The following is a 25,064-nucleotide window of genomic DNA, read 5'->3' as shown; positions in this document are numbered from 1 at the left end:
GTTAATGCTCCCAATAAGGCATCTCAGCAGTTTCCCAAGAACGACTGAGGGTATTATGTTTATGCTTTCGGGGCTACTTCTGCTCTTAAAATTTAACAAAATCAAAATAGCTTAAGTGTATCCAAGCTTTCAAAGAAAGTAAACGGATTTTTTTTGCGAATGGTATCAAGTTTTCTATTTCAGGTCAACTAGAGGTGGTATGAAACTAAATTAAACACTACTATTTGTGTCCACATTTTTAAAAGGGTGTATGTTTTTCAAAATTGATGAAAATTTTTCTCCAGCATGGAAATAGCAGGCCAAACCATAAATTCTTAAAAAAACAAAAATATGTTTTGTTAAAGTACTATTTTCTTTTTCTCTGAAAAGATTATTTCAATATAAAACGAACAGAAATTAATTAAAAAAATTTTCCACAAAATAAGTTTTTCAAAAAAAAGTAAAGAACTCCATTCAACAAAAAATGAGCAAAAAGAAAATCAAATGATCTACCAAGCGTGAAATTACCACAAATCATAACGAACAGAAATTACAATCAATAACCAAGTCAAACTCAAAACGAGCAAAAATTAACATGAGTTGGGCTCAAAACCCATGTGCCTTCCCAAGGTGAAAACATAAATTGCACTTTACTGGAAAAAAATACAAATGAATGTGCATTGTCAGTTTAATGTATATATACTGATATTTAGTAATCAAAATGTTAATTTTATTTGATTTATTAAAGTTATAAAAGTATATCATTTATATTTCTTTCAGTAAAGTGCAAATTATGTTCTGGCCTTGGGAAGGCATAAGGGTTTTGAGCCCAACTTATGTTAATCTCTGCTCGTTTTGAGTTTGCCTCGGTTATTTATTGCAATTTCTGTTCGTTTTGGGTTTCATTTATTTATCGATGCCGATGTGTGATAGTTTGACGCTTGGTTGATTATTTGATTTTATTTTTGCTCATTTTTTGTTTAATGGAGTTCTTTACTTTTCTTTGAAAAACTTATTTTGTGTAAAAAGTTTTTTTTTATAATTACTATAAAAGGTGCACGTTCTAATGTTATTTCTAACTTTCCGGAAACAGTTTCTGTGTAAACAGAAATATATTTTGGAGCAGAGCCAAATATTTTGAGGAACGCCCACATTCGTAGAAATAATCAATATGTAATAGGGAAAAAATTGGTGGCATATAACTAAATGTTGTATCTGTAGCGGACAAATTAATGGGCCGAAGTGTTTTCAGGAATCAAGTAGATTCTTTTTTTAATTCTCTCACTTCTGTTGTGTCTTTGCCCCTCCCTAAAGCATCAAACTTCTTTGCAAATGATCATACAATTTTATTTCTTTTCCCTGCGAAATGATTTTTTTTTAAACTTCTCCTCTTCCCTAGAACAAACCCAAACGGTGATTTTGCATTTGATATAAAGTTAAACTGGTCAACTCTTGGGCTCGAGTGAAGCTAAATAAAAGTTCAAATAGGGATAAAATCCTTTTAATAGACAGTGATAGAAATTCACAAAAAAATACCAGATATTTCGGTCACATATGCAGTGACCGTCACCAGTAGTAAAACTAAACTAAGACAGTTTTAAACAATAGTTTATATACGAAATCAAATAAATCTACATATTGTTTAATTTTCTAATTCTTTTCAAAGCAAAGGCGGAAGCTAGCCTCTTTGACCTTCTTGGATACGGTTCATTAGCGTTCAATGATATAACACTGTCAGATTTTACTTTGAATTGAACTTTACTCTGTCAGATTTTAGTAAATTATTGTAGATAGAGTTCAGCCCAAATTCACCTGTATCACGATTCAAAGCTAAATCCCTGAATTTTGTCCAAGTACGTCCAATCCAATTATCTACGTTCAATGAAGCTTGGGTGTCATAGATTCTGGTCCCGGTTCTCCTCATGTTGCTCGGCGTGCTTGTACTCTATTGGATATATGCACCTTCTTTCTCTAAGATTAGAATCTCTTCTATAGATTAGTGTTCCTAGAGAAATTAATTCAGTGTCTATTTTCAGGAATATGTCTGGATGTAAAATAGTTGGTTTTCCATGCAAAATAGAGCATCAAAAATATACAAGGAATGCTCTCCAATTCAACTTATGCTTTGTTTTTGATACCTGGGCTCGGACTGCCCAGTATGAACTCACTGTTCAAAAGTTTGCAGAATATTTGGTAAGCCGTGCTGCAGCACTCACTGAAAAAGCCACATGCCAATAAACCTAATTTTTGGCCAATTCGAATGTCGATAAAGCCGTCCACCATACCTGTTCAAGATGCGCTTTGTTAGTAATTTTAGTAACTTTGTTAGTAATTTTCTCTGATCAGCCTTAGTGACTTAGTCTTCTTAACATTAATTTCCAAACCTATTCTAGCACCCTGAACTAAACCTCTAAAAGCTCATTCATTTTGCTCACACTTTCATCTAGGATGCTTAAATCATCAGTATAATCTAAGTCCAGGAGAGTTTTCCTCTCCATTTGAATCCGTGGTCTCCCATTGCCTTTCCTATGCTCCTTAAGACAAAGTCCATCAAAATAATCCATATAAAGGGGGATAGAATACAACCATGCTTAACTCCTGATTTAATACAAAACCAGCTGTTAACCTCATATTCTATCTTAACCGCAGCAGTATTGTTCTCGTACATAGTACTAATCACTTTAATATATTTGTCTGGTATACCATACAAGGATAAAACCTTTTCTAAAGATCTTTTATCAACAGAATCGAACGCTTGTTCATAATCTATAAAACTGAGAACCAAAGGTGTTCGACAACTTAGGCACTTCTTAATTATTAGCCTAAGAGTGGAAATTTGGTCGACACATCCTTTACCTCTTCTAAAACCGCACTGTTCCTCTCTTAAAACTTTGTCTACGACATCTCTCAGTCTAAAAAATATCATATTTCTAATTAATTTACTAACTACAGAGATCAGACTAATCCCTCGACGATTATTACACTGACTTTTATCACCTTTCTTATAAAGTGGCTTATTTAAGGTTTTCCTAAAACCGTTAGGTATTTCCACCCTTTGAAAAATCACATTTGTAATCTTCAGTAAAATATGTTTAACCTCAGAACTACTATGTTTTAGAAACTTATTTACCCCCTAGCAGCCTCCGGAGCCTTATTATTTTATAATCCTTTTAGTACTGTCGCTAATTCTTCCTCAAAAAACAAATCTTTCTTGACATCGAAGGTATCATTTTCCTTTATATCTTTTCCTGCAACTCTATCTCGGTTAAGAAAATTCTCAAAATGTTCGGCCCATCTCTCTTTAGTTCTTTCCTTATCGCTAATTGTGGTCCCATTCCTATCTTTAACTGGGCCAAGTCCGGATTGATTACTCCGTCTCAATTTTTTAACATGCCAGCACAATATTTTACTATTATGCCGTCTAGCTGCATCTTCCAGATCCTCGGCAATTTTATCCATGGCCTCCACTTCACACCTCCTTAGTTAACCCTTATAAACCCCTATTAAGATCTTAGCTTAAGATAGGGTGGTTAACCCCTATAAAGATCTCTTCAGCCTGAAAGGCGTATTTAAGGAATACATAATCGAAAACGGAGGAAGATTTGCTAGATTTTTTTCCAGAGAATCTACCTACGGATTGTTTTGGGTACCCGACTGACTGACCTTATCTCAAACAGTAAGAAAAGTGTCATTCAATTCCGCTTCCTAGGGCTATAATGAAGGAAAGGTTGAGATGGCTAGGGCAGTGATGGATGACAGATTGCCAAAGATAGTCTTTTTCGGCCAACCATCTTGGGGTAAACGGAAAGCAGGCCGTCTTCAGTTTGGGTGATAGGATGTCGTAAGGAAAGATTTAAGAAGTCTTTGGGATTTAGAAATGGGAACTTTTTGGGAGGGTGTAAGGAGGGAGGCTTTGAATAGACGGGGATTGAGAAAGACCGTGTGTAGCTTAGTTGGCCTCAGGCGGCTTGGTGCTGCGGTGAGTTATTAGTAATAGTAGTAGTAGTATAATCAAAAAAGCGTTCTAGCGTTCTATCGATGCTATTCTATCAGTAGTATTTAATAGAGCGATTCATTAGAGCTATTTAAGATGCGTCCTGTTTGATTAGTAAAATTGCATTGTTTCCAAAACAGGCGTGGTTTTTTTAGTTGAGGAATGAGGTCGACTGTAAGGGAGAAGATAAAGGGAGATGGAGAAGATAAAAAGAGAAGGGAGAAGAATATCTTATACTTGTTGTTGGCATATCTCACCAAAAGTGAACTTGAAGCGAGCGTGATGGTAGGACGTCAAACCTTATTGATTATGGTGTCATGATTGTGGCACTCACTGCAACCTAGCAGAAAACGAACTCTTGTCCATAGTATCCAATGAGCGCGAGGGAGAATCGCCATTTTGAAGCTGACTCGGGAATTTTAACTGTTAATACCGTAAATATTTATGGTAAAAGTTGTTATAAAACAAATTTACGGTAATTTTGAAAATTATGCCGATACCTCAGGAAAATGGTGCTCTGAAAATGTGTTTAATAACAACTTGTCTATGTGCTCATTAAACTTCGAGCGTGTCTGGGCACTTTTGTACAGAAGGTAGGTAGGGCTTGGGAGTAGCATATGCCTCTGCAGTTTTCACCGAAATGAAAACTGCATCATTGATGTCATCGTTGTCAAAAAACCCGTTTAAGAGAATTATAATCCCCCATCTTGAACAACAAGAAAAAAAAAAAATTTCGAATGGGAAGCAGTGATATGTCTCTTTTTTATTCCCCGAAGTTAGCTGGGTATAATCCATTATGCTTCTGTAAGCATAATGGAGAAATGTTTAAAAGCTCATTTGAAAGCTAATTTTTACATACACATGCTTTTTGTAAGTGACAAAATACGATATTGAAGTAAAATGTGGCAAAAACTGCATCTTCATATACAAGATTACATGACACACGTGTCTTCTGAAAATAGATGGTGCTGTTACCGTGAATGTCTGAAATTGGTGAATGTTAGCCACAGTATAGATATCTAGACAGTACGATCGTACTAAAAAATATCTGTCATCAAGAGTCTCGGCGCGTATAAAAGCTTCTCCCATTCCCTTTGTTTAAGCGATTCATTGTATAATTCTCTGTTGCTCGATCAACTTTGAAAAATGGAGCGAACCTGTAGTATTTATGTTTGCAAAATCCGAAAGAAAGGGGTTGAGCCGCCGAAGTAGTTCGCTACTGGACCATCTCACAGGTATGGCTTATGACTTGACTGATTGTCGGGTCCACGATTTCTAAAAGGGGGGTTTCGATTAAATTTTTCCAGTGCTAACTTCTGATCAGCACTACAACAGGGAAATAGCCGAAATTTCGTAAATTGCGGGAGAGGGATCCACGAAGTGGCGGGAGTATTTGAAATTTGCCACAGAATCTTTTAACACAAAGGGGCAACCAAATAGTTTTAGCACAGAATATCTATTAGGAATCACAATAATCTGTGGTTTTAGATAGTAATATTGTGCCATGGAGCGTCAAAACTGTTTTCTTCTTGGCAAGGAAAATTGTTCTCTTGAACTTTTCCTCTTTTATGCTCTTTTTTTGGGCGATAAAGATGTCCTTCGAAATTTGATCTAGGACCTTTGTTTTTCTTCTAATAACTGGTGGAATAGCCGTATCCAAGAAAATACCAAACGTCTGTTGAGAACTGTTTGTCGTGAAATTCTTAGTGAGTTTTCAGAAAATTGAAAGACATCAAAAGGATTGTATTTGTATTATACGAAGAATACTTGTTGTCATTATTGTTGTAAATATTTTGCCACCAACTTACAAATTACATAAAACTTCTCATCACAAAGCACTTTTTTATGACTCATTAAGTTAACCCTCACGATTCTTTTCATTATCTTTCCAGTTTCTGGTTAAGGGCAAGTTTGGTATAAAACTTGGATTGTTTCAGAATTGTGTTAAGATTATATAAAACTATTTAATCATTCTAACTACCAAGTTTATTGTCAATTGCTAATAAACCTTTGCTTTTTCCAGGGCATTTTTAGAGCCAGAGGGAGGGGGCTATAGCCCTTCACTATACCCATCAATTGCCTTTCTTGTATAATTTGCAGTAGCTTAAATATTAAGCTTTAATATGACCTAGCAAGAGACTTTTGCAGAAATCCCAGCCAAGGAAAACAAAATAGCAAGTAATTATTTTGGATATGCAGTTTAAATATTTGATTATCTCCTTTTTTCAGTAGAGGCAAAATTTTTAAAAACTAGTATTGTCTCCTTAATAAGCTCCTCAGTACTACAGACAATAAAAATCAAACCAATATCAATAAAAATATGTAAAAAAAGGAAGTAACCAATTTTTTTTTTTTTTTTAATTAAAAAAAAAGGAAGTAACCAAATGTAATTTAACTGCGAGTCTGCATTCATGCCGACCATGTAATTTCCCTTTGAGAAAAAATTGATAAAACTATGGAACTGAAATATCAATGCGAAGCGCCGAACTTCCTAATCAAATATCATCACATTATGGCATTGTTCAAATAAAACATATTTTTCATTTATTGTCCTTATAAATTCATTCTTTGATTTCCTTTCCATTCTCAAATCAATTTTCTCTTTACATTTTGCATTAACTCTTATGTTTCTTAATCGTTAACTTTTTCAGTTTTATGCAAGGTTTGATGGTTACAGTTTAGGTTAGGTTCTTACCCCATTTTTGAGATTTATAACCTAATTTAACCCAACCTAATCTAACTTTAACTTTTACCGTCAAAGCTTGCATAATAGTCAGAGCGCCAGATTCTGTATCTCGCTTATTTCGATTAGTACCCATGCCGGAAGGTACAAAAATGTTAAGGGTGGGTCACAGGGTATTCGACCATGCTGAAAACGAATATCGTAGGGCACATGTTCGCCGTTGGGGCGTTTCTGAGAGATAGGCCAAAAACACCAAATTCGGCCTATAATGGGGTTCGACGATTCTAATTTTTTTTTACAGATAAGATTGCTCAAATCCAACGTACTCTTACATTAATCGAAAGAATAGACTTGGGGCTACACGAATATGATTTTTGTTTGTAAAAAAAAAGAATAGAATAATATATATATATATATATATATATATATATATATATATATATATATATATATATATATATATATATATATATATATATATATATATATATATATATATATATATATATATATATCTTTTTACTGCAGTTTTAAAAAAAATCTGATTTTTGTCAACAAATTTCTAACAGAAAAAATAAAAACTCGAAATTTTTTCAAGATAAAGTATTTTTTTATCATAGGCAGCGCGCTAGCGCTGCCTAAGTAAAGTACAATGTGGGCACAATGTGTTGTTTTTTGTTGTTTTTTTTTTTTTTTTTTTCCATACCCGGGCACTTCGTATCGAAGGAGTTGTCGTAGAAACTTCGAAAAGGGCTCATTCGATTGGAAATGGGAGTGGCTAGTGCCCTTTTTAATAGTCGGAAGTGATTGTAGGGCAACTAGCCCCCCCCCCGCCCATCATTCCCCCAAATACATCAAATTAAAATTTTTAGATAGCCATTTTGTTCAGCGTAGTTGATTTTCAGATAGAAAATATGTTTTTGAGGAGGACACTCCCCCACAACGCTTAGGGCCATGGTGTTCAGTGATGGCCTGGGGGTTTATAAGGTTTTTATAGAAAGCGTTGTCGTAGAAACTTCAAAACAGGCTCATTCGATTGGAAATTCGAAGGGCTAGAACCCTTTGTAATAGTCGAAAGTGATTGGAGGGCAACTAGCCCCCCCCCACGCCCAATCAAAATTTTGAGATAGCCAATTTGTTCAGCGTAGTTGATTTTCAGATAGAAAATATGTATTTGGGGAGGACATTCCCCCACATACATTGCGGCAAGGATTTTAAGTTAAGCCCTGGGGGTGTATACGGTTTTTATAGAGATCGTAGTTATAGAAACTTCAATAAAAGCTCATTCGAATGGAAATTCAAAGGGCTAGTGCCCTTTTTAATAGTCGAAAGTGATTGGAGGGCAACTAGCCTCCCCCACGCCCATCATTCCCCCATTCGAGATAGCCATTTTGTTCAGGGTAGTTGATTTCCAGATAGAAAACATATTTTGAGGAGGACACTCCCCCACAACCCTCAGGGCAAGGATTATAAGTTATACCCTGGGGGCATATAAGGGTTTTATTGAAATCTTTGTCGTAGAGACATCAAAAGGGGCCCTCTCACGCCCACCTTTTCCCTAAACACATCCAATCAAAATTTTTAGATAGCCATTTTATTCAACGTAGTTGAAGGTTTTGGAAATTAGGTCTTTAAGGATGACAACCCCTCCCCCCACATCCCTCATGGCAAGGGTTGTAAGTTATGCCCTGGGGGCATGTAAAGTTTTTATTGAAAGCGTTGTCATAGAAACTTCAAAAGGGCTCATTCAATTGGAAATTGAAATGGCTAGTGTCTTTTTAATAGTTGAAAGTGATTGGATAGCGACTAACGCCCCTCTCACGCCCACCATTTTCCCAAACACATTCAATCAAAATTTTTAGATATTTCAGGTCAACTAGAGGAGGTATGAAACTAAATTAAACACTACTATTTGTGTCCAGATTTTTAAAAGGGTGTATGTTGTTAAAAATTGCTGAAAATTTTTCTCACATTGAAACATTGACATTGAAACATCACGAAGACAATCAGTCAACGACGACGCGATTACAACTTTCGCGAGATAGAGTTCGAGACATTTTCACTGCATGTGGCAATCCGTTCAGCAGTGGACTTCGACCTAGTGAATATTGCGACGTCAGAGTTTGTGGACGATGGGAAGATTGTTTCTGATATTACTTGCGTAGCTACAAAAGGAGAAGAGGTGGTTGAGGACCTTCTGTGCAACAGGAAAGAAGATGTAAAAAAGGTTGCACTCCGAACTTTCCCTTCAGAGAGAAAAACTCAGAAAGTGAAAGGTGTCCCTAGAACCGATCTCCTGAGCTCTGAAGTAACAGCCTTGAAGAGAATCATTACTGCTCAGTTGAGCTTCGATGGAGAAAAGGAGAAAGTAGTTGCAAAGATCCTCACAAAATTCTTCCTTTCCCTCCATCCATTTTTGAACATCTTCCGCAACAATCAACCAAGACATCCTCTGGCTGGAAAATGAGGACGGGGAACAAAGCTGTGCTGTTGAATTGGCTAAGAAAAGAAGGAGGACTTGCAGCTGGCCGGTGACTTTGAAATCCAAAGAAGCAACATCAGCTACAGCACACATCATTGATCTAATGTCCGTGGAACGAGGAGGGCATGCAAGAAATCTGACCTTGCCCCATCTGAATTCTCGGAAGAAGAAAATGAGGAATATTTTTGAAAGTTTTATTTGATACCTTTTACTTTTAATTACAACAGGTCCCTATTCAGTTACTATTACCCAATTTTACGGGCAGGCCGAGTAAGACTACTCCAGTGTGCCGACTGAATCCATCTGTGAAGCAGAATTTTTTCATGTAGTACATAGCTCAATCGTATCAGTGGCAAATCAGGTCCCAAAAAGGTAATTGCAGACCCCTTAGTACACCAGAAAATATATTCGTCCATTCTAAAAAAAACACTTTTTGTAGTCAACATTTTTTTTTAAACCTTTTTTATTTTTAAGTAAAATTAAACAATTTTAAACAGTTAGAAAGTTTGAAGTATTCCTACCCTTTGGAGAAAAAATAAACTATGTCCATTTTCACGATACGGCTAGTGATAATTTCAGTGACACTACAAAAAAAATTCGCAGACCTTTTAAAAACAATAATAGTTTATATTTTTTAGCTCAAATTGTACGGAATGGAATGAAATTTCTTTTCTACTATGAAAAAAAGTTAGTTACCTTGAAGAAATTTCGAGTTTGTAGCCTTTCTTTGAGATATTAGTCGAATTTTACATCACTTATTTTGAAACTGCAGTAAATAGAGATTTTTTTTTTCAATTTAAAAATCATATTCTTGTAGACCTAGATCCCCTCTTCGATTGATATAACATTACGCCGGGTTCCTCAACCCAATAACTCGCAAAAAAAAATCCTGAATCGTCACACTTAGTTATAGGCTAAATTTGGCGTTTTTGGCCTATATCTCAGAAACGCTCCAGCGGCGAACATGCGCCCTGCGATATTCGTTTTCAGCGTGGTTGACTACCTTAGGATCCGTCCTCAGGATTTGTGTACCTTCCGGCATGGGCGGGTGCACGATACAGAATCTGGCGATACAGAATAAGACTGAAAAAGCTGATTCGCAAGGCTAATTGAATCCAAGCAGAGAAAAGGAAATTTCGGACATTCACCGGTGAATGTCGACATTAACCAGAATTCAGAAATTCACAGGAACAATATCACACAAATGTCTTTTGAATTTCATGAAATGTCGTTACTTTTCCTTGTACTGTTGTACTAGTGCTTATTTTCGTCTTGGTTGGAATTGATAGCGCGAACATAATCACCTATTAAAATGAAATAGATATCTTTTAGCTATCCTACTCTTTAGTAGTGGCATCTGTTTAAGAAAGTTGAAGAGGGGGAGGTGGGGGGGGGGGTAATGTATTTTATTAAATCTAGGAAGAATAATTTATCTGATTTTTCGATTTTTTCGATTAGATACAAAAAAAGGCAAGGAGGGGAGCAAACAAATCTAGGTAGGCAAAAGTAACCCCGCCCTGGCCCCCTCCTCCTCCCCATTTGATGCCACTGTTCTTCAGCAATTCTATAGACAAATGGATACTGGTTAATTTTCTTTTTAGGTTTAGTGGGGAAAATGTTATATTAATATGGTTGGATAATAGCTAGAAATGAAAAAAAAAAATCTGTCTACATCATCAATTCCTTCTATCAGTAACGTCCCCTGATAATTTATTTATTACCCATTATTTATGGGACTTTATTTCGCAAAATGGAAATAGAAATGTCTTCCATTTTTAATTCTTAGGAATTGACACCAAATGAATAATGTTTTATTTTTCATTCAAGGTAACATTGGAAAAGGAGAAATCATTCATTTCAGAACCTGAGACATGTTCACAGTTGCCATCTATAATGGAAAAGGTCATGATGGATATAAATCTAAAGAAGTCATGTACTGTGAAAAGTAAGTAAGGTCAACATAAAAGTTTCATCGATAAATTTGAGATATAGTTTTGTTTTTCATTTATTTTTATTTTCTTCTTCCCCTGCATAAATTTGGAGTGTTGAATTTTTGCTTCGGTAACCGGATTCCACAATATCCGACGAAAAATATATTAATGCAGCCAGATTGTTGGTTCGTTTTTATATTAATCCGAGTTGAAAATATGTACAAATAACAGGTCAATAGGGATAGATGCTTTTATTTGACAGTGAAACAACAAAAAAATCTCTGGATATTTTGGTCACATATACAATGCCCGTCATCAGCAGATAAACTAAAAACGCTTTATCTGCTGATTAACTTAGTTTTTAGTTTATCTGCTTTGTTATCTGCTAGTTATATGCCTTTTATTTAGTTCATCTGCTGATGACGTTCACTATAAATGTGACCAAAATATCCAGAGATGTTTTTTTTGTTGTTTCACTGTCAAATAAAAGGATTTGAACATATTGAACAGTTATTTGTACGTCATGGAAAGGCTGTGTGGTTTTTGGAAATAATCACGGGCTGAAAATAGTTCATATTCTTACTTGAATCTACAGCATAATTTTTGAGTTGATTCTGCTTTTTCATTTCCGCCATGAGCAGCAGTTGCGTTTTCCAAGGCTATCTTATGACTGGAGTCAGATTTTACTTCGGTAGTCAGATTTCACAATATCCATTGAAACAGTTATTTTAATGCGGTGGGTATTTTGATCGTTTCTAGTTGGAACCAGATTTGAAAAACTTCTTTCTTCGCCTGGCCAGTCTGTTTAAAACAAATAAAAGCGTACTTTATCTACTTGTATGTACTTTATTTTTCAAGAAACTCTTCTATGAAGACTTCAGATCATGCATACCAACTAGAATTCACACCATGACGTCATGCATACCAGCATGACTCATGCAGCTAGAACTCGCGCCCTAGTGTCGCTTGGTTGGTTTTTGCTAAGTTGCTGAAGGGGATTTTTGTGAAGAATCATTCGATCCTGTTCAAGGCCCTTTTTTGCATTGCACCAGAACTTCTCGTTCAGCTGAAACGTTTCTCTGAACTGTCAAAAAAACATTATTTCCGCATGCCCTTTGAATCTGTGGGTGCATAGTTCAACCAAAGAGAAAAAGAGAGGTTTGCTGTTTGAATTTTTCGGTTCCTTTTGCACTAACAATTCTTATCAGTTCGGTGATATCTTGTTCCTTATTAACTTTGAAGAACCAGCTACCCGCCTCTCTCCCCAAAAAGCTCCGTATACCCTTAGGATCTTCGGGTGTATTGTTTAACTAAAGATAAAAAAGAGAGGTTTGCTGTTTGAATTTTTCAGTTTCTTTTGCACTAAAACTGCTTATCAGATCGGTGATATGCCCTTGGGATCTATCGCTGCATCGTTTGACTAAAGATAAACAAAAGAGAGACTACTGTTTCGTTCTTTCATGTTGAAAAGTGTGCTTTAATTCTATTGGTTATTTTTTTCTTACATATTTTCCTTCGGCTAGTTAGATTAGTCTTAAAGCAGGCGCTAGAAAGAGAAGCAAAATTGCCCGATCTTTTTTCAACCGTTGTTATATTTACCCGTTTTGTTACGCCAAATTTTGGACCAGGAGAAAGAACACAAAACCTGATTGGTTTGTTTGTATGAAATTTTCAACCAACAAGGTTTTGGAGTCACAATATTTTTACGAGTAAACTCTCAGTTTCTCTGGGCTTCAACGTTAACAAAGGACTCCGCCTTTTTAATGCAATAATTTTCAAATTCCCTTACATGTGATACTTTTCAGTGGAACCGTGGACACTTTACCTAAAAGTTGTACGTCTCGCCCCTGATCCTCCACCAGTAGAAGATTATGACGTTCCAGTACTAACAGATGACTCCACTATGCGATTAGATCAATGGGATTTAACAACTCAGCAGGTAGAATTTTGCTTCTCTTATTTTTTCTAATGTGAGCACTATTTGGCTTCTGGATTTGATTTAAAGATACAAGAAATACTTTCACTCTGCACAATCAAAGCTTTAATAAGGAAGATATTTAGTTTGTCTTTCTGATGGTCTGTATACCAATTTCAAGGAGTGAGGAGCGCTTTCGTATTGCAAAAGCATGTCTTCAATAATGCCTTGAAAAACATATTTCATTTATTTATTTTTTTAAGATTGAGCTATCTGAATAGGAATACTAAGAAATGACAGGTATTGCTCGTTACTTTCAGTTCAAAAAAAAATTTTGTCTTTTTTTTCTTGACGTTTTTGAAGTCATGCCCAGGACCCATCGAGATATTATGTAGGACCTGAAATTTAATATTTTGTTTGTTAAGTTTGCAATGTTAGTTTGTTCCATGTTTAGTTGATTACATCTGACAATAATATACAGGAATTCAAGTTGACGATATTCTCAGGCCAGAAGTCCCACCAAACGAGACACGTCCCTTATAAAGAATTGGAAATATAACCACGGGATAGTAATAGCTTTCTTTAAACAGGTTTTGCCATTATTCCTCAAGTGAAGCGACATCTCAACCTCTGTCTGGGTTTCAGATTCTTATAGGAAGCTATAACTGTATTTACCTCTAAGGCCGTTTGTTTAGCTACGCATTAATCTATTTAATATATTCAATAATAGTATTCTTGAAACTTGGGTCTTTGTCTCAGCTCTCTTCTTAAAGCTCTCTCTTCTTCAGCTCTCTAAATAAAACTTTTACAGGAGTGGCAGTTCGCGAGATTTAGGGGATGGAGAAGGGCAAGTTTTTTTTCAGTTTGTTGTTTAATGAAGATACCTAGAAGGGTGCTTTTCAAAATCTAGTGTGAAGAGGGGGGGGGTGGGGCTTTTTTGATTTTTGAATGAAAATATAAAAAAGAGCTTTTCAAAATCTACGGGGGGGACGGCTTCCGCCTGTCTCCTCGCCCAATTGATGTATGTGCTTTACTAGCGTGCTGTTAGTTTGTTTCATGCTTCATCAAATTTAGACTCAAAACATTGTGCTGTCTATTTTTCTAGGTGTTACCATATATTGATGGTGTGAACCATGTAATGAAAATTGGAGCCTTGTCCGATGTTGCCCTAGAATTAGTCAAAGCATGTCTGAAGAATTTGTTATATTACCAAGCAGTTCGATTACAACCATTCTTTCTGTACAGTAATATATATGCAGTTACGCCCCAGTTCAAAAATTTACTTGAAAACCTGCAGATGCAAAGTGAATGCTTAGCTGTCGTTTCTAGATCAGGTATATATATTTGCACTTATATTATTAATATATTAATATATATATATATATATATATATATATATATATATATATATATATATATATATATATATATATATATATATATATATATATATATATATATATATATATATATATATATATATATAATTGTATTAATACATATAATAACATTAATATATTAATATATGTTTTATATAACTAATATATAAAAATATTATTTGCGGAGTCCCACCTTCTCTCCTCTCAGTGAAGAAGACACACACATACACACAAAAAAAACTAATATTAACTTTAGATGTCACCTATATTTCTATTGTTAATCGGTAGTCGAACTGGGTACACATCAATTTGCAATACACGAATAAAAACAAATCCATAAAATCAAATTTGCTTTTCAAACAGTTCGTGGTAACGAACTGTAAGTAAGGAGCGACCCGGCTCAATGGTAACCGAAACTCTAGAAAATGGGTTTTTGATACCAATAGATACATTAAAAGAATCAGATTTCAATGCTGAATTCTAATATATAACTTTCATCAAGTTTAGTCCTGCCCATCAAAAGTTACGCGCCTGAGAAAATTTGGCTGATTTTCGAAAAAAGGGGGAAAGACCCCCTAAAAGTTATATAACCTTAACGAAAATCACACCATCAGATTCAGCATATCATATAACCCTATTGTAGAGGTTTCAAGTTCCTATCTACAAAAAAATTGTATCTTGTATTTTTTGACAGAAGAGAGATAATGGATACGTGTTTTTTTTTTTTTTTTTTTTTTTTTTGTTGTTGTTTTTCTCCCAGGGGTGATCGTATCGACCCAGTGGTCCTAGAATATCGTGGGAGGACTCATTGGAACGGAAATTAAAAGTTCTAGTGCAGTGCCCTTTTTAAGTGACCAAAAAAATGGAGGGCAACTAGGCCCCCTCCCATGATCATTTTTTCCCAAAGTCACCTGATCAAAATTTTGGGATAGCCATTTTGTTCAGCATGGTTGAAAATATGATTACCCAATGTTAACATATAGTATTGGTTATTAGGAAGTATACAGACGTTTTCAGGGGGAATTTTTTCTGGTAGTAGGGGGGTAGATGGGTCAGGAGTTATTTCGGAGGATCTTTTCAGGAAGGAATTTGTCATGGAGAAGGGGATATTGTTATAAAGGAGGTGCCGGATGTCACAGTATTATTAAAAAAAAAAGGATCAGAAATTAAATATAAAAAAAACAAATTTTCCAACTGAAAATAAAGAGTAACATCAAAACTTAAAACGAACAGGAAATATTACGTGTATGATTGGGTTCACCCCCTAGTCAATACCTCGCTCTTTAAGCCAAAGATTTTTTAGTACTTTTTTAAGAGCTATTTATTCTAAATAACGGACTTTGTGATTAAGGGGTAATTTTTAAAGAATTGGTTCAAAATTCGAACTCTAGCTTAAAGAGCGAGGTATTGACTAGGGGGCGATCCCCCTAATATACGTATTAAAAATGTATGAATATAGAAGTTCGTTACGTAAGTTAATTCGTAAGTTACGTATATTTATTACTAATAAAAACGTTCGTAAATAAAATTAAAAAAGTTTCGGGAAAGTCATTTAACCGAAAAAAACTAAAATTAATGTGCAAAGTTTGTTTTAATTATTTATGTGTGGTGAGCCGAAATAAAAATCTGCATTTATTCAAAAATGTTCAAAAATTAAATGAAAAAAAACAAGTTTTTTTAACTGAAAGTAAGGAACGACGTTAAAACTTCAAACGAACAGAAATTATTCTTCATATGAAAGGGGCTGTCCCCTCCTCAACGCCTCGCTCTTTACGCTAAAGTTTGACTTTCTCACAACTCTTATTTTTTTTAAACAATAAAAAACTTTAGCGTAAAGAGCGAGGTGTTGAGGAGGGGACAGCCCCTTTCATATACGGAATAATTTCTGTTCGTTTTAAGTTTTAACGTCGTTCCTTACTTTCAGTTAAAAAAAAACTTGTTTTTTTTTATTTAATCTGTAATAAAGTGCATCTTGTCCCCACAGGAAGCCTTTCTTATGTGCCTTCTTTGGGATATTTTTCTTATTTACTTCTTTGTTGAAGGTTATCTTTAGTTTCAGAATTTCATTGATTTATTCTGGTAAGTTACAAATGGTATTTTCAAGTGGCATCTATTTTAAAAGAAATCCTTAAAATGATAGGTGGCGATATTTAGTTTTTGGAAATTACATTTCCTGGAAATTAAAATTGGTGCACACAAAATTTTCAAATTTTAAAAGAATGTGGCCCCGTTAGGGAGTTGGGCTAGGACAAAATTTTGACGGCATTGATTACTCTGTTTTGAAAGGCCATTGAACAATATATCTTAAACCAAACTGACAAAATGTCAAGATGTCCAAAATGTTAAAATGTTCATGACAAAACAAAGAGAGAGGAAATATCAAGATAAAGAAAATAAAAGGGGCTGAGCTCAGTAGAAGGAAAAGACAAACGAAATGACGTATATTTAACCTGTATAAAACAAGGCGCCTTCAACGATAAATATATAGAAAAAAGAACTAAAAATAAAATAATTTGTAAAATTAAAATAAATAAAATCTAAAACTAAAAGCAATAACAAAGAATACAAAACAAACCAAAATCTATATATACAATTAATACTACTGCGATTGAAAAACACAGAGTATTTCTACAAACAATTAGGAGTGACTTTTCAGTCTACGTCCGTCCCGTTTTTTGTTCTTTATCTTGAGATTTTTTTTCTCTTCGTTTTTCCCTTTGTCTTAATTGGTGCTCTGGATTTAGGATCCTTTGTCCGAGAGGACGAGGGTTTGAATCCTACTGTACCCAATTATTTGGTTTGGGACGGTGGTCATTAGCGTGACTCTGTAAGCTCAGCCAGATTCGATCCAGGTTTAAATAGGTACCTGGAGAAATCTGGGAAAGGTAAACAGGAAGGGTGTGCGAAAGCACAGGATGGTTGCCCCCCCCCCCCCCCCCATTACACTTTCTGGCTGAAGGGCCAAGAAAAGGAGATCATCATCGCCGGTAGGGACTGTAAAGTACAATGTCGTATTCTTTACCCTTTTCACCTTTGTTTTAAGGTCATTGAAAAGGGGGTTTACATAGTATTTTTCCTTATTTCTACTCATTTCTCTTCTATATCTCAAATTTACCGTTTCGACGAGCTACTTGTGATTTCTCCTTTATGCTTTCAGCAAACAGGCGAAACCGGCGAAACCTTAAAAGGCTTGAAACAGACGAAACCGGTTTTGTATCTGTGTTTCTTTTATTACTATTGATTGCTAACATTCTTGCTAGAAGGTTTTTTGCCTGGTCACTCATTGCAATCTTGTATATTATCTGTTATCTATTCAGGTAATGAATCTAGGCTTTCTCAGCTAACATCCTTTTAGCATAAGTGCCATTACCACCAAAGGAGTTGAACGAGCCACTGATGTGGACCACTGATTAATTCCATTTTCCTTTGGAACTGCGGAATGAAGATAAGATTTATTCATGATAAAATACACATACAGTAATGCACTATACTAATCCCCCAATGTCCTGTAAAGTTGGGGGAGAAATATGGATCACATACTCAGAAAAGCCGCTTAGAGAAAGAATAATGCAGAATAAAAATTAGATTTTTCAAAATTTTGCAAATTTAAATATTGCATCAAAACCAATTTGAAAAATTGGATTGAATCCAATTTTAAAAATGGATTTAGTCCATTTTCAAGAGAGGTAATAGGTGGAGAAATCCACCTATTACCTCTCTGTTTTCGGCCGTTACTGTCGACAATATGGCGCGTAGAAGCAGGTTAAACGGGTGTGGCGATAGAATACGTCCTTTTAAGACGCCCGACGAGGTTGGAATTTCATCTGAGAAACCATTTTTGGTCAGGATTTAGCTCCTTAACTGGTTCTATATCTTCTCAATTATTACTATAGTTTCATCAGGGACACCATAGTGATTTGGAATATACCACAAGCCTTTCCTCCATATTAGGTCAAAGGCCTGCCAAAAGTCACTTAAAAAGCTAGTATAAGTCTTTTTGATACTCGAAAAACTTTAAACAATTGAGAATTTTATGAATTTTAAACAACCAATTGGAAAATCTTAAAAACCCTGGTTTCCAGGTTTGAAAAGACCTTAGATGGGGCCAGGGGAAAAAAACTATTTTATTTTGATTTCCTATGGACTTTAAACCGTGGGATATTTTAGAAAATTTCCTAGATTAGTACCTAAATGCTATATTACCAAATTCCCTAACCTGGATAAAAATTTTGCCACAGCTTTTAACTTTGTCTTAGATTTATGTTTTATATTCTATTTATTTATTTGTATATATCTGTATACATCTCTTTTATATATATTTATTACATTATATCCTATATTATTTAATGTTTATTTTATATTTTGTATTCTAAATTTGTCTACCATTTCTTTTTGTGGTGTTTCTTTTTTAGAGCGTTTTTTCCCTAGTTTTCGGGATGTAGTACTTTTCTACTCTAGCTTAACCTATGGGACCACTCTGAAAGACGTATGCTTGCGGTTAAGCCCCCATAACTTGAAGATTGATGAAAGGGCATTAATACAATTCGGACTTACAAAAGGAATCATAAGGAGAGTGAACAAGGTAAGTTTGAAGAAAGTTTTTTTCATTTTTACTTACATTGTTAAATACAAGGTATTGTCAAATTTAGACTTAAAGTGCATTTTGACTTACCAAAGGAATTTAATGAGAAGGAACAAGTCAACCTAGACTTACCTAGGTAAGTCAAGACTTACCAAAGGTATTTAATGAGAAGGAACAAGTCAACATTGTTATAAAGAGTTTACTTATTTTTCTTTTATTTTATTCTAAACAAAATAATTTAACGACTTCTTTTAGTAGTTTGGAATTAGCAAAAGAATTGTACAGATAATGGATTTCTAGTTTTTAAGGGTAAGAATATGCTGTATATGGGGTCTTTTTATTAAGGTCTAAACACCACCGGTCTCTTCTGGTCTAAACAACTAGAACATATTAAATGGATTTTAAAAAGATTTTTAAAGTAAATTTTTACTTTGAATACAAGCATTACCCGAGCTTATTTTACGAAAGGCATTAATGATTCTGTGGTGTTTTGCAAAAAGGGCCTAATTCCACTTTTCCTAATTTTACAGGAGAGGAAAAACAATGAAAAAATCTTTCTCACAAATCAGAATTTAATACTATTTTTCACGAATTTGGAGTTATGCCCTTTTGGAAAAATTTGTAACTCGGTCAAAATTGAAGATAAGCCCATTTTGAATAAACAAATCAATTGATCTTTTCGAGCTCTTTCGAACGATATGCTTAGCTTATTTTAGGAAAAAAGTGGACTTAGGCCTTTTCTGCATAACGCCACAGGATTGCCGGAAGGATGTTAGTGCAGTTTGACCAACCGAAGAAATTATTAAGTCTTGCATAAATCCATCTAAGAAATAAAAAAAATAGTAATTAGACTCTTCCCAAAACTCAGATCTCAGAAAGGACACGCCAAAAAAACGATTCTAAAAATGTCCAAGAGACTTAAAAGAAATAAAAACAACCCTCTCCCCCTTCCCCCCCCCCCCGAAACCTTCTTTGGTGTATTTATATCTGAAAACTCTGATTTTAAAAGATTTCATTTTACTTGTTTGAAAGCTATGAAGTGTTTAGGCTAAAATAGTGACGAAGACCACACTGGCTTTCCGTCATAAATAAGGTTCAACAGATAGAAAAAAAGGGGAGCGCAACCTTAACCCTAAATGAATATTTCGACCCTATATCCAAGGGCCGTCCTCAGTAAAACAAATGAAAATATAAAAGAAGCTCACTTTAAAAGACGACCATTAGACGTAAAATCTTTTTAAAATAGTCCTAGTATCCTTACTTAAGGGAAGTTATACAACATTTTTATGAAATGTTTCATGAATATCATCAAAATTCTCAGGCAGTATCATATTTATGTCAGTGTTGCCTCGTTGAACTGTGAAACTAATTAAGAAAATTTATTAGGGAAACTTGGCAATGATTTGCATCCGTAAAAATTCAAACAATAACCATCTTGTGATTCCCAAAAATAACCTCGCCTTTAAAGGAAATCTACAGTGTCCTTATCTGTTTGATGTTCTATGTTTTTACTGATTTTTAAACCATTTTTTCTTTTGATTTGGTGCCTCCTACTACCAAAAAACGCACAACAGGATATGGTTATAGTTTTGATTAAAATTTAAATACTCGATTTTCCCTCGTTTTTTAACATGTATTTGGTTGCAATCCAAATACTTAGATTTCAGTTTCAATGTCTTTGGTACTTTCAAAGACATTAAAGACTTTATGTAAGGTATTTAAGGTACTTAAAGGTAACTAATATACTTAAAAAGGTACTTGAAGGACTTTAAATCATATTTCATTTTCCTTGTCTTTGGTACTTTAAAGGACACTAAGGACTTTACTTAAGGCATATAAGATGCTTAAAGGTAACTAATGTACTTAAAAAGGTACTTGAAGGACTTTAAATTATATTTTATTTTTCTTGTCTTTGGTACTTTAAAGGACACTAAGGACTTTACTTAAGGCATATAAGATACTTAAAGGTAATTAATGTACTTAAAAAGGTACTTGAAGGACTTTAAATTATATTTTATTTTCCTTGTCTTTGGTACTTTAAAGGACACTAAGGACTTTACTTAAGGCATATAAGATACTTAAAGGTAATTAATGTACTTAAAAAGGTACTTGAAGGACTTTAAATTATATTTTATTTTCCTTGTCTTTGGTACTTTAAAGGACACTAAGGACTTTACTTAAGGCATATAAGATGCTTAAAGGTAACTAATGTACTTCAAAAGGTACTTGAAGGACTTTAAATTATATTTTATTTTCCTTGTCTTTGGTATTTTAAAGGACACTAAGGACTTTACTTAAGGCATATAAGATACTTAAAGGTAACTAATGTACTTCAAAAGGTACTTGAATGGCTTTATAAGATTTATTTTTCCCTGTCTTTGGTTCTCTAAAGAGCAAAGGGAAAACGTGGCAAAAGTTAAGTGACCTGTGGGCATCGTTTGACGTCTTAATTTTCAAATAACCAGAGGCTCAGGTCCCATGGTATACAAACGGATATCGCACAAACATGGTGTCTTCACTGTACAGTGTGGTTACTCACGTGATGTTTTGCATAAGTGAAAAAACAAAGTGTCAGCACTGTCTAAATTCAACTTGTTGTAAACGCTATTATGAAGAAAGTATACTTTCTTTTTTAAGACTAATTTCTGGGCTCTCACAGCGTCATCAAAGTTTATAAAGTTTCTCGTGTAATTGCGCACCATAAAGTTGTGGCTTAAGGCCCAAATGTGTTCTGTTGCACACCATAAATTAGAAATTGCGCACAATAAAGTTGCTTTTTATGACCCAAATGTGTTGTGTTGTACACCTTAAGTTAGATGAAGTTGTGTTTTAAAGCCCAAATATATTATGTTGCACACCATAAGTTAGAAGTTGCGCACCATAAATTTGCGTTTTAAGGCCCAAATGTGCTGTGTTGCACACCATAAGTTAGAAAAACTTGCACACCATAAAGTTTTCTCTTAAGGCCCAAATGTGTTGTGTTGCACACCATAAGTTAGAATTTGCGTTTTAAGGCCAATATGTTTTGTGTTGCACACCTTAAGTTAGATGAAGTTGTGTTTTAAAGCCCAAATATATTATGTTGCACACCATAAGTTAGAAGTAACGCACCATAAAGTTGCGTTTTAAGGCCCAAATGTGTTGTGTTGCACACAATAAGTTAGAAAAACTTGCACATCAAAAAGTTTTGTTTTTAGGCCCAAATGTGTTGTGTTACGCACCATAAATTAGAATTTGCACACCATAAAATTTGTTTTTAAGGCACAAATGTGTTGTGTTTCAAACCATAAGTTAGGAAATAATGCACACCATAAAGTTGTGTTTTAAGGCACAAATGTACATTTTAGGCGACTTTATATGTAACTTCCAAATCTGGAAGAACATATATGTACAGACAGAGAGGAGGCAGGTGACCGTGTTAGATCCAAATGTGGTACCGAGCCATAATATAAGGTTATTTGTAATGGGAGCGAAAATTGTCTTTTTTTGAAGGAGATTGAGTGTATATACATCGATTTTAGTCCAATCTTAAGTGCTAACAGGAATATTATTGATTTTATAGAATTTAGAATCTTGTCAAGCTTTTTATGTTGGGTCCCAGTCTCCTAGAGAGTGTTTTGGTCATGGATCTGGCCCTCGGAACCCAAATGTTGTGTTTTTCGCCCAGGTCCCTCCCCCCCCCCCCTTTTGGCGAAATTAACATACTGGACAATTATACGATTTGCTAGCCTCTTTGCTCGCCAATTGCCTCTTTGCTTGAGAGACTTGAGGAAGCGCCCAGTTGTCGATTAGAAATAGAAATTGGACACTGAAATAGAAGAATTTTGTTTCAGAAAGCTAATATTTGAAAAAAACTACGTTTTCTAAAGAGTTAAAGAGGCTGAGTTACAAGGTCGAACCTTAAAACGTACAGGGATTAGGAGGCACAGTTGGGGGCTACCGCCCCCAAACCCCCGCTTTCGCAGCCTTTAAATATAAAAAAATTCTTTAAACTGAAAGTAAGGAGCGATTTTAAAACTTAAAACGAACAGAAATTATTCCGTATATGAAAGAGGCTGTACCCTCCTCAACGCCTCGCTCTTTACGCTAAAGTTTGACTTTCTCACAACTCTTTTTTTAAAAAATAAAAACTTTAGCGTAAAGAGCGAGGCGTTGAGGAGGGTACAGCCTCTTTCATATACGGAATAATTTCTGTTCGTTTTAAGTTTTAATGTCGCTCCTTACTTTCAGTTTAAAGAATTTTTTTATATTTAAAGGCTGCGAAAGCGGGGGTTTGGGGGCGGTAGCCCCCAACTGTGCCTCCTAATCCCTGTACGTTTTAAGGTTCGACCTTGTAACTCAGCCTCTTTAACTCTTTAGAAAACGTAGTTTTTTTCAAATAATTTCTGCACGTTTTTGTACAGTTTATTACTTATTATTGCTTGACTAACTATTAGCTGATCGTGTGAGGAGTTAAAGCTGGGGGGCGGCCGGCCCCAAAACCCCCCGCTCTTGAACATTCTTGTGTTAAGGCTTTTAATTCCTGAATACTCGAATCACGTCATACAGGGTGCCTCCTAATCCCTGTACGTTTTAAGGTTCGAACTTGTGACTCAGCCTCTTTAACAGCCCCCAAACTGTGCCTCCTAATCCATGTACGTTTTAAGGGTCGACCTTGTAACTCAGCCTCTTTAACTCTTTAGAAAACGTAATTTTTTTTAAATAATTTAATAAAAAAACTGAGTTTCTTTTCAAAGTCTAAATTCAGTATATAAAAATTCGCTCTGATGGTGAATCGAACCCGACTTTTCCGCCTGAAAGTCTGAAGTATCAACCGCTGGGCTATACAAATACAATGGTAATTGTTTTTTAGTATATCGAATCTATTTTCGACTCAAGCAAATTCCCAAAAAACTTGATATTTGGTTTTTGGAAAACAGGGAAGGAGTGATCAGATGGAGCTGAAATTTTGAGGATAAGTTCCCAGGCCCCAGGAAAGATTATCCTCTAAATTTCAGCCCGATCAGACAACGTTAAAGGGGGGTTGTGGTGGGAAAAATTAACATGGGCTAATATAGGAAAACGAGGTTTTTCGTAAATGTAAATTCGGGGGATAATTTTTTCGGTCTGAAAATATCAAAAGGCTCTAACAGGTCGAATTCTGCTTTGAATGAGTTCTCATTCAACCGGATCCGGTGCCAACTGTGGCCTGTAGGCGTGGCTAAGAAAAAAAAAAGAGATGATGATGAATTTAAGTGGCGATATTTGGTTTTTTGAAAACAGGGAAGGAGTGATCAGTTTGAGCTGAAATTTCGAAGATAAGCTCCCGAGCCCTAGGAAAGCTTAACCTCTAAGTTTCAGCCCAATCGGACAACGTTAAAGGGGAGCTGTGGTGGGAGGGTCTAAACTTCCGGCCCAGTTTACCCCATGAAGATAAAGTCGAAGGAGGATGAAATTTTGCAAATTTCTTAGTTTGAGCTTGGGCTACAAAATGCGATTACCGCCGTCTCTCTGCGACCTCTAGGACCTGAAATCGCTTAACATTGTGGTGGGTCGCCTCTTTATAGAGGCACAAGTGTGCCTCCTTGATCTTCTTTGGAAATTAACAAAAAACAGACGGGTTTTGAAAACATATTGAAAAAGAAGTGTAATCCCGTTCACACAAAAATTTAACCTTTTTGTCTTTAGAGCAATTTTTCATAGCCAATAACTGAATCAGTCAGACGTAGAGTTGAGAAAGCCATCGAGAAACCCATTGAGAAAGCATTTTTTTTTTCCTTGTAATAAGTTAGTCTTAGATAAAAACATTTGTTTCAATCCCTCACTTTTACCAAGCAAAAGATTAAAACAAGTATACACTATTATATGTATAGACACTTATTGGCGTATTACATATATGTGGTTTAGTTGAAATTTCTAAGAGGTCTTCTGCTATTGACTAAACTTGGCTTACTTTCTTGAAAAAATGAAGCGAGGTTCAACTTTTTTCCGCCAGAAATAAAGTTAACAAATTCATGCGAGAAAAACGGTTTATTAACTTTGTGGGCAGCTTTATTAACTTTATTGACGCCGTGGGAGCTGTCCACATACCTTAACCAAAAAAGGACAAAGTTCCTTTGGTAATTAGTACTCAACCAAGA

The 25,064-nt window shown here is 35.1% G+C and overlaps 1 protein-coding gene across 2 annotated transcripts in view; it reads left to right on the top strand.

The window, feature by feature from the left end:
- Nprl2 (Nitrogen permease regulator-like 2) overlaps nt 1–25,064 on the top strand; it is a 62,935-nt gene that overhangs the window by 27,046 nt on the left and 10,825 nt on the right. For both annotated transcript variants that reach the window (XM_089106595.1, XM_089106594.1), the window contains exons 4-8: nt 2,016–2,172; nt 10,966–11,083; nt 12,875–13,008; nt 14,090–14,318; nt 18,776–18,945. In XM_089106595.1, coding sequence (XP_088962721.1) covers nt 2,016–2,172; nt 10,966–11,083; nt 12,875–13,008; nt 14,090–14,318; nt 18,776–18,945 — 808 coding nt within the window. The remainder of the gene's footprint in view (nt 1–2,015; nt 2,173–10,965; nt 11,084–12,874; nt 13,009–14,089; nt 14,319–18,775; nt 18,946–25,064) is intronic.

The sequence above is a fragment of the Artemia sp. Qi Xiang Cuo genome, chromosome 21, assembly GCF_049724085.1.
Source record: "Artemia sp. Qi Xiang Cuo chromosome 21, ASM4972408v1, whole genome shotgun sequence".
Classification (NCBI taxonomy): Eukaryota; Metazoa; Arthropoda; class Branchiopoda; order Anostraca; family Artemiidae; genus Artemia; species Artemia sp. Qi Xiang Cuo.
This window is presented reverse-complemented; position numbering and strand designations above follow the sequence as displayed.